The sequence below is a fragment of the Penicillium canescens genome (assembly GCF_028828765.1).
Source record: "Penicillium canescens strain IBT 15451 chromosome Unknown utg000005l_segment0_segment0, whole genome shotgun sequence".
Taxonomy (NCBI): Eukaryota; Fungi; Ascomycota; class Eurotiomycetes; order Eurotiales; family Aspergillaceae; genus Penicillium; species Penicillium canescens.
In genome coordinates, this window is record NW_026703967.1 from 858,481 (window position 1) to 868,389 (window position 9,909).

General features: G+C 46.3%; 3 protein-coding genes across 3 annotated transcripts; 1 reads left to right on the top strand and 2 right to left on the bottom strand.

Moving 5' to 3' along the window:
- Window positions 1-2,715: 2,715 nt before the first annotated feature.
- N7446_007934 (PLL family lectin) lies at window positions 2,716-3,693 on the top strand (the record flags this gene model as incomplete). Its single annotated transcript, XM_058516679.1, has 1 exon — window positions 2,716-3,693. The coding sequence occupies one exon, from the start codon at window positions 2,716-2,718 to the stop codon at window positions 3,691-3,693; it is 978 nt and encodes a 325-aa protein (XP_058370325.1).
- Window positions 3,694-6,994: 3,301 nt separating this feature from the next.
- Window positions 6,995-7,678, bottom strand: N7446_007935 (GNAT family N-acetyltransferase; the record flags this gene model as incomplete). The annotated part of the gene is made up of 1 exon (XM_058516680.1): window positions 6,995-7,678. One exon carries the CDS (start codon window positions 7,676-7,678, stop codon window positions 6,995-6,997), a length of 684 nt encoding a protein of 227 aa, XP_058370326.1.
- A 920-nt stretch (window positions 7,679-8,598) lies between these two features.
- On the bottom strand, window positions 8,599-8,796 carry N7446_007936 (uncharacterized protein; the record flags this gene model as incomplete). The annotated part of the gene is made up of 1 exon (XM_058516681.1): window positions 8,599-8,796. The coding sequence occupies one exon, from the start codon at window positions 8,794-8,796 to the stop codon at window positions 8,599-8,601; it is 198 nt and encodes a 65-aa protein (XP_058370327.1).
- Window positions 8,797-9,909: the final 1,113 nt, after the last annotated feature.

Genomic DNA, 9,909 nt, shown 5'->3' on the forward strand with positions numbered 1-9,909 from the left:
ATTATGTCATTCAGAATGTGGTTCCGCTCGAGCTCACTCGGCCTGGGGCCGTTCGGTAATGAAATTCTTGCATTGGTTCCAGGGGGAGTATGTTCACTTAGTCGAAAGTACTTAATACTAATTAAGGAGGTTTTGTCGCTGAATTAATAGGTACCCAGATCACAAATTTCTCTCTGTTCTCGGTAGCGTTCGAGGAGATCGAAAGCTATCTTGAATTGTCGGTAGTTGGATCGGTAGATTGCTTAGGCTACCCTAGAGAGGTGCTTGACGAGAACGAAGGAAGATAGAGAAATGAATTCTTTCTCAAATCAATTAGAAGGTAAACAAGGAGTGGTGGAACCTGAGAACACGTCGCGTCATTTAGACGTGAGCTCCTTAGGCGGCTTGCAATTAGTAAGTGCAGCTGGTCCTGAAAATTAAATGACGAGTCCTCAAAGCAAAAGAAAACTTCAGATGATCTTGCAGATAAATCTATTCAAAATTTTATTTGTTAAACATATTTTCAAGATACTAGGGATGGTCTTCAATCGGATCCTCCCAGATCCACTAAGATTTTGCCCCTGTGATACGCAACGTTAGGCCTCAAACATGGAAAAGAAGGGTGATGAGCACCTCGCCTCACCCATGACGATTGTATGATGACCAGTCAAGTCATGACAGTAATACAACGATTGGTTACGCTAAAAGGGCAACGGCCATAATGCTGCTTGCAGCTAAGACTTTCTTACCAGAAGCAGACAAATCAGTCCACGGGCTGAAAAGTCCGCCAGAGCTAGGTCTCCCCATAACCCACGGGTCGGTTTAGGTAGCCACAGGTGACCAACCCACAGGTTATCAATTTAAGCAAATACAAGACAGCAGCTGGGGTCCGTTTTACGGTTTGCCTCAACCAAATTTTGGCCTTCCGCCCCGTTCGTGTCTATTTATTATACTTTAGATTGTTTTATACTCCATTTTCTATTGGGGAACAAGAAAGAACCAACCTCATCTATCTCCTCTCGGCAGAGAGGGGTGACAGCAGATATGAACTCTGAACTCTGATTTACACTATTTAAGCTTTGGTTTTGCTATCTTTAAAGATTATATAGCCATGATACTATCGCCGTTGCTCTCTGAAGATAGATATGGCGATTACTGTAACCCTACACAGCTTGCAACAATACACTATAGACAGACTTGATACAACAGCAATATCTTTAGGCGGCCTAATGGAGACTCAAACAGCAGCCAACCCAGTGCCCTAGGGATTACGGATTCAGTTGCGGTGGGGGAACCCTAAATACGCACCTGTTAACAAAAAAGGACAGAGTACTAAACCTTTTCGCCCTCCAGGTTAATTTAAAGTTAGCGTCCGAAGTGGATGAGTGAATTACGTTAATACCCGCTTCTTGGCCCAGAGCGACCCCACCCCCTCTATCGACCGTCCCGGTCCGTCGCGACCCTAACTAGACATCGCCAAAACCCATTTTTCGACCCATTATGGGTTTTGTCGATGTCTAACTCTATCTTTGTCGACCGTGGAACGCTACTCGATCTGATACATCAAAAAGGCTCTGCACCGGGCGCTCGGATAGCGCTTGTCGGCTTAGGTGGTGTTGGTTAAGTGGAAATGGGCAGCAGCTTATCCACCTTAACAGATTGGGACTTGCGATCGAATATTGTTACCGAATTCAAGATCGATTGCTCGAGACATGGGTTTTCTGGATTCACGCAAGTAACGCCACTCATTTCGAGCAGATTTACTGTGGTATTGCCGACCAAGTCAAGATCCTTGGGCGGAAGGATCCCACCGATGACAAACCGGTAGAGCCAGGATGTGAACCAAGCTCCGACTCGAGCGTCAACCATCTAAAATTTCTATTGGGAAACTTAATAAAGCTTTATTTAACAATGAGACCATCGTCTTGGCCATCCAAGGTTGCAGGAAGGACTCAAGAGATTTCAATCTTTATGGTCTAGAGAAATTACGTATTGATCTTGACGTAGCCGATTAAACTTTATTTAGATCTAGATCAACTTTCAACACTTACCCCGCGAGATCATCGACCAGCTGTAACGATTGAGTTTGGTTGCAACGGTCTACTGCCGCGGGCATTAATCAAGAACGTTAGTTATATATTATTCAATGGTATACAGCTAACCTTTTAGGACCCAAGGTAACCATACATAGACTAGCATGTCATTGGCTTTCAGGTTCTAATGTCAAATCGTCCATCTATCGATCTAGAACTCGGGTTACTGCACAGATGAAATTATGATGTCGCCACAATATCATTATGATATTACTATCGGGCCAGAACCAAAGATACGTCCACATTTGACGATGAAAACGGATCCTTGGATACATTAGCATGTCACTGAACTGGAAAGATCATGTTTTGCAAGGAAAGCGTACCCAGGCTTATGGGATTTTCTAAGGTTAAGTATTCGGGAATGACGGAGAGTCATTTAGTTTCAGCGATATAATTGTCAATGTTGCATCACACTGTCCAAGCCGACTTTACAGCTGTCGCGGCTATAAATAATGCATCCGTCCAAGGTTCGAATATGGATATGTAAAGACACAATATACTTTGGACACCCAAAATCATATTGAATTCAAACCTCCTTTTACTAAACAATACGCTCAGTACGTTGATCATGGAACCGTTGTGTGATTTCGCTTCTTATTTCAGCGTGCTAATTGGATATCAGATTAAAGAAAAGGACGCTACAATGTCACAGCAACTGTCGACCGTTTCCTGGTCCTCACACCGGATCGACACATTCGGCATTGGCACCGACAACGCCTGCTACCACAAATGGTGGGACGGATCCAGCTGGGGTGGATGGGAATCGCTCGGCGGAACCTTTAGCAGCCCTGTCACGGCCGTAAGCTGGGAACCAAAGCGGATTGACCTCTTCGGGCTAGGCACGGACAACGTCTGCTACCACAAATGGTGGGACGGGTCCCGCTGGGGCGGCTGGGAGTCCCTCGGCGGAACACTGGCCAGCTCGGTTAAGGCCGTGAGCTGGAGTGCCGATCGGCTGGACCTCTTCGCCCGCGGGACCGACAACGCATGCTACCATAAATGGTGGGACGGCGACCGCTGGGGCGGATGGGAGTCCTTGGGTGGGGTGCTGAACAGCGGCGTCGAGGCCGTAAGCTGGGGATCAAATCGCCTGGATCTCTTCGTACTAGGGACCGACAATGCCTGCTACCACAAGTGGTGGGACGGGTCCGGCTGGGGCGGATGGGAGTCCCTTGGAGGCGTCTTGACCAGCCCGATCTCGGCAGTTAGCTGGGATCGGGGCCGCCTGGACCTCTTCGCCAGGGGCACCGACAACGTCTGTTACCACAAATGGTGGGATGGTAGCCGTTGGCAAGGGTGGGAGTCTTTGGGCGGGATTCTCGTCAGTTCATTGAGCTCGGTGGCCTGGAGTTCGAACCGACTCGATGTCTTTGCGCTGGGAACAGATAATGCCTGCTACCACAAGTGGTGGGACGGGTTCCGCTGGGGCGGTTGGGAGAAGCTGGGGAACAATACGTTCTTCAGTGCGATTGCCGCAGACTCCTGGAGTGCCAATCGGCTGGATCTTTTCGGAGTTGCGACGGACAGTAATGCCTGCCTGCATAAATGGTGGGACGGCCGTAGCTGGGGAGGATGGGAGTCTCTCGGAGGAATCCTGATCAGTGAGCTGAGGAACCATTAAAGAAATCCCGCACTGGAGAGAGATCTGGTCCTTGTTTCCTATCACCGGGTGCTAGCTTATTCTAATACGATTTCTTATCCGTTGGCAATCTGAGGTTCTTAAGGTCAAAATGGGACACGGCTTATTAAAAGAGCCTCGGTCGATGCCCGAATTTGGACCCACTGTGGGGCAGGTGTCTATTTCCCTTCACCCGTGAGCCTTGCCTGTCTCGACCGGAAGTTGCAACCAGGGCTTGAAGAAACTACTAACTAAAATGTGGGAAGTGATGCACAGACTCGTGAGCAAACTCACCAGCATTCAGCGCTTAGGAGTTTGGTCAGTTGGACTCTAATGTTAGTCACAATCCAGCAATGAAAGATTGCATGCAACCTTTTCCCGTAGAAGCTGGTTAGTGAGGCTCTACTGTGCTTAGTTCACCGGCCTTAGCAAGTTCTGACCTAGATACACGCTAAGCTATAACAAGCTTCAACCTTCCACATTCAAACAGTTAACCATCCTGTTTATCCTTGGCTCTAGAGAAACTTCACTCCTAATAGTTTCCTAACAATTAAATAGATAGTGGGTTTTTAGGTAATAGAAAAATAGGTTAACGCACCGTAAGGAAAGAATATTATTCCTCCCGTAGTTAAGCCTATTTCGCGTATTACACTTTTGTTTAACTCTGCCGCTAAACGGGCATCCGTGGTTATTTTTCCCGATCAATCACTGTTTCGCTTGCAAATTCGCTTGCAAATTCTCTGCCCTTTTCTCTAGCCACCTCTACAGGGGACTACTTCGAAAACTAATGCTTAATCGGCAACCCTTCGTATGATCACAGTAGCAATATTTGTCGGAACACACTGGACGACTTGCAGAGTGATATGCACCCTTTAGCACCTTGGCCATCAACACCTCTGCTGCCCTTGTCCAAGGTTGGAGATAGATATACTTTCAATGGTAGGGATTTTATTCTTGCGGACAAAAGCTGTTACTAAAGGCTAACGCACTAATAGAATCAACTCGCATCGCCGAAGCTACGCTGTTCTGCAATCCAGCGGATATAGTCTTGCCCGAATTACCCTTTCCTTCCCAAGCCGAGCGCCGGGCGGATGAGACGACTGGATGTCATATGTCTGCTAGTGATAATCCCCCTATAACCTCACGTTTTGCCGAAGTCCACAGTTCTCGAACATTCTCGACACTCTGCCTCAAATCGACCCGGACTTAGACCTTGACCCAACTTTGACGGAGGAAAATATCCGGAAGAATTGCAGTAGTGCGCTTAAATATAATGATGCGAATCCCAGTTTTCCTAATAACACTATCATGCTACTAGACTAGATATCTTCGATTCAAATAGATAGTAGCCTTGACTATCCTCGGGAACAATTGCTTGCTCTGCCTCTGTCACGACACCAATATAAAACCCTTGCCTTAACCACTAAATTCGCTAAGCAATCCGAGGATTAGGGGTTCTGTGATTTCTCAAATGAACCGGAGCCAGGAGATTATCGATTATCGTCGACGCTTCATCAATTTCTCCCCGTTAGCAATACGCAATCAAGAAATGTTGGCTTTCTCCATCCGAGTTACACCGTCATTATTTCGCTTAGGGAAATGCAGGATTCACATTATCTAATAACGAAGGAAGCTTCCTTAACTAAGTTTGGTGATACTATTCGCAATGATCAAGCTGTTGAGTATAACTATGGCTTTACTAGTCCATACAGTGCGTCCCGAAACCGGTGCCACCACTTTCACTCTTACACTGTTTTTCGGGTTTAAATTACTAAGCTGAGCTAGTCCTTATTGGGAATTTTTCCGCGTATCCTTGGCACTGGGGTCTGTATTGTTTCTTACACACCATACCTACCGCTATGGTGGGGTTATATTCGCTTGTACTTTATTACGGCTGACACCTTTTTACCCTATCTCAAAAGATGATCTCCTAGTACACGGAGAGCTCAACCATTATTCTAAGTGGCCATATCGGGATGGCACCAAACTTAGCCCCCTTAAAGCTTGAGCTTATCTCTAACATAATCCACAGTAGAGAGCTGTCTGTATCGTAGATGGCACGGGCTGCTAGTTACAACAGGAGAACCATCCTAAGAATATCCTCCAATATAAAAATCTTCGGCAGCGCTAAAGCCCCGCCTAATAAGGGCGGTCGACCACGAAGCGTCACTCTAGTTATGCTAGAAGCTCTATGCGAGCACCTAATCGAGAAGCCTAACCTTTATCTCTATGAGATAGCGATCTTTCTCTAGGACGAATTCGCTATCTAAGCAGCAATATCGAGTATTAGCCGTGCTCTTACCTCTAAAAGCTGGTCAAAAAAGACCGTTCGAGTTAGGGCTCGAGAACGCAATCAAGACCTACGCGATAAATATTTTTACTTTATCTCCGAATTCCAGTCGTACTATCTTGTCTATATAGATAAGTTAGGCTGTGATAAACGAATAGGCTTTAGGCGAACGGGCTAGTCTCCGCTAGGTACTGCGCTAGTCTAAGTGTCCAAATTTCATCGTGATCAGCGATATCAGATATTACCTATATATGCTCAAGATGGTATTGTCCTTTCTCGGATGTTCCGAGGCTCAACTGTTGCATCTGTCTTCGAGGATTTTATTGAGCAGCTTCTTCAGCACTGCGGGAGGTGGCCCGAGCCGAAGTCTGTGCTGGTCATGGACAATGCATCCTTCCACCATTCTGACAGGATAGAAAAGATGTGTTCCGAAGCCGGAGTAAAGCTAGTGTATTTGCCTCCATATTCGCCAGACTTGAATCCTATTGAGGAGTTCTTTGCTGAGCTTAAGGCCTTTATTCGGCGTAATTGGAAGTTCTTCGAAGAGAATCCCGAGCAGGGATTCGATAACTTCCTCGAATGGTGTATTGATGTGGTTGGTGCGAGGAATAAAAGCGCAGAGGGACATTTTCGGCATGCAGGTCTGACCGTAGAGAGAATTTATGGTAGCTAGTATAGTATGGATGGATGCATGTATGTATGACTTCATTTACACTGACCCCTCGCATCGACAGCGACATACAGGCCAGTAACTATGTATATCCATGTACTGTACGTACATGTACCGTGTGCCATTTCCTGGAACGAACTTGGAGCCTCGCCAAGGCCTTTCGTGGCTAGTACAGTACAATGTGACATCTGAGCCTTACGCTAACTAGTAATTCATAAATTTTCTTAGAATTTTTTTCTTCGGTACAGTAACCACCTGCTCTCGCAACAAAAAGGTGAAAAAAATGCAGCATAACGATTTGATCAGAGAAGCGAAGTAGTTTTGAACTGCATTCTGTACAGTAATCAAGTTCGGCGGAAAGAGCCAAGCGAGCAACGCTGGATTCCATCACCGTCGAAATTGAGTGGGTCAAGCCACTTCGCAAAAGCATCTTGTAAAGCAGGCCATTCCGAGTCAATAATTGAGAACCAAGCCGTGTCGCGGTTGCTACCTTTCACAACCATATGCTGGCGGAAGACACCTTCAGCCGTGAACCCAAAACGAGCCGCAGCCCGCTTTGAGAGATCATTAAGGTCATTACATTTCCACTCAAGACGACGGAAATGTAGATCCTCGAATACAGCACGTGCCGTCATGTAAAAAGCCTCTGTCGCGGCTGTTGTGCGCTGGAGAAGGGGGGAGAACAAAATATATCCAATCTCCACCACACGGTTCTCCAAGTCAATACGCATAAGACTGAAGAATCCTACTGCTTTCCGCTGGGCCCGGTCTACTACTGCGTAGAATACTGAGCCTTTGTTTTGTGTTAAGCTTCCGACGAACTCGGTGAAAGATTCCTTGTCTTGAAAAGGCCCGGCGGGAAGGTAGGTCCAGAGGCTATGGTGTTCTGGTTGTCCTAAGTTGGCGTAAAGATCGTCGATATGCTTCGCATCAAGTGGTTCGACAAGCACATAACGGCCGGTGAACGTTATCTGAGGCGGTAGTGTGGCGTAGGCTTTATGGACGGGGAAGCCAACGTGGCCATGCATTTCGTCAAGGGCAGTTGGAGGTCGTAGGCTGTTCGAACCCGAAATGGCGACTTAGTAGTAGAGCAAGTGCATAGACTGACGTTGTTGCAAAGATTTCGTGTCAGAGAGGACGGAGATTACTATAGGCAACTAGTAGCGTCGGTCGAACGGGGAAGCAATAGTCTGTTTAGAGCTATTTGGCGTACAGAACAACAAAATAGAATCGCAGCAGGTCTGAATTGATATATCGCCCCTTTGGTGCAATATATAGTTAGTTACTGTATGATGACGATGACTCATCGGTTATCTACAGGCGGTTTTGCCGAAATTTCCCCTGGCGGAGAAATAAAATAGATCAGCGCGTAATTTATCCTTCGGGAATGAAGTTGGAAGAGCGTTGAGGTACTGTATAACTGATTTCTACTACTGGTGTACAGTAATGTGAAATCAGATTTAACCCTACACTACTCGATATTTATTCCCAAGCCTAACTCGAAACAAGATTGTGTATTTTTAGCCATTCCCCAATGATCCATGTTGGGCCGTACTGTAGCCATTGGTCAATATAAATGACTCATCGTTCTGGTACTGTAATTCGTGTCTTCTCTATTCGCTATATCTGTCATATTAAAATCGAGTCACTACTAATCACGTAGGAAGCGGCCGCTCCCCGTTGCTTCACCCAGAGACTAATATCACGCACAAATCTTCCAGTAATTTACGGTACCCTGCCCAAACTAATAAGGCTGACATGGATTCTTCTAAGTGTAGTTTAGTGTTTCTTAGCACTGGGTTCGAGAAACATGGAAAGAGTGTGGGTGGTGACACCGTTTGTCGGAACTACTGTGACATAAAGCTTACCGGATTTGGTTTTTCGCCTACCCTTGTGAATGCATTTCACCTAAGTTACGCTGTTAACTATTATCCAATACCCTCTTGCTTCAAGCAGCTCCTCGTTCTAGAGTTTTCGAAGGCATTTGCTCTTTGAAGGCAGAGCTAGACTGAAGAGCCATGGATGAAGGGGTAATGGCGCGTTTGCTGCAGCCAGCGGCTTCCACCATCTGCGACGTAGTTAGTTCATTACTACTAATCGTATCATGAATCAACACAAGCGCAAGCTTAACTAGGTTAGGAGCCATGGTTCGTTGCAACGCTAGTGGAACTACCAACCAAGAAATTCGGGCGAGGCTTGGGAAAGTTGACGTGGGGCACGGAGGTGGCAGCCTCCAGATCTGATGGGTAATTAATACATTTCTCGCTATTATGATAATCCGGTCTAATCTGCGACTATTCGGTAGCATCAAAGCTCCTCCTACCAAAGCTGGATGGCCACAGAGCATCACTCCAATTATGCTGGAAGCCCTGTGCGACTATCTCCTCGAAAAGCCGGATTTATACCTTCATAAGATGGAGCTCTTCGTTCTTGATGAATTTAATATATTCGTACCAAATTCCACGATCATAAAATTTGCACGCTAGTTAAATTGGAACATCTAACCCAACGCTGCTTTTTATTCAATCCCTGTTGTCTCTTTTTCAGAGAATTCTAACCCTTCTTCACCCCGTACTGCTCATCCGTCACCGCATCGTGCCAGGTCGTCTTGCCTAAGGCGATGACAAAATGGGTTATAGTGCCACCCTCATCCGCGCCATGCCAGTGGGTTGTTCCCGGGGAGCCCAGATCAGGTCTCCGACATTGATACGGCGGGCTCGGCGCCCTTGTCGTAGATCCAACCTAAGCCGGCGACAACCTTCAGAAATTGCCCTTCTTCGTGAGTGTGCCAATAGGTACGCGCACAGGGGGTGAAGGTCACGTTGGTGATAGCAGTGGTGTCATCCATATAGAAAATATCGAGATAAACATCGCCCGTGAAGGTGGCAGTAGGCTTGAGGATTGACCGGCTGCCTTAGGAGGAGCTAGGGATAATGAGTGTTTCAGGCATTCTTTCGATATTATCAATTTGACGTCGTTTCCACTATTGAGTTTATGTATGTTAGACTAGAAGGCTAGGTGAAAGGAGCCGGAGGTAGTAAAGAAATTTTTCAGATAGCACTCCGGTGACTAAACTTAAGGACAGCAAATTAAGCACTCCGTAAATACTGTAGATGAAATCCTTGTATTAGTAAGTGCTGATTGTTAGGAAAGAGGTCTTTTATAGAGTTATTGAACCTAATCCCCCTTTAGGATATATAGGAATGATTCCTGTCTAGTGGAATTAATTGTGGGGCATAACCTCATAATTCACTAGATT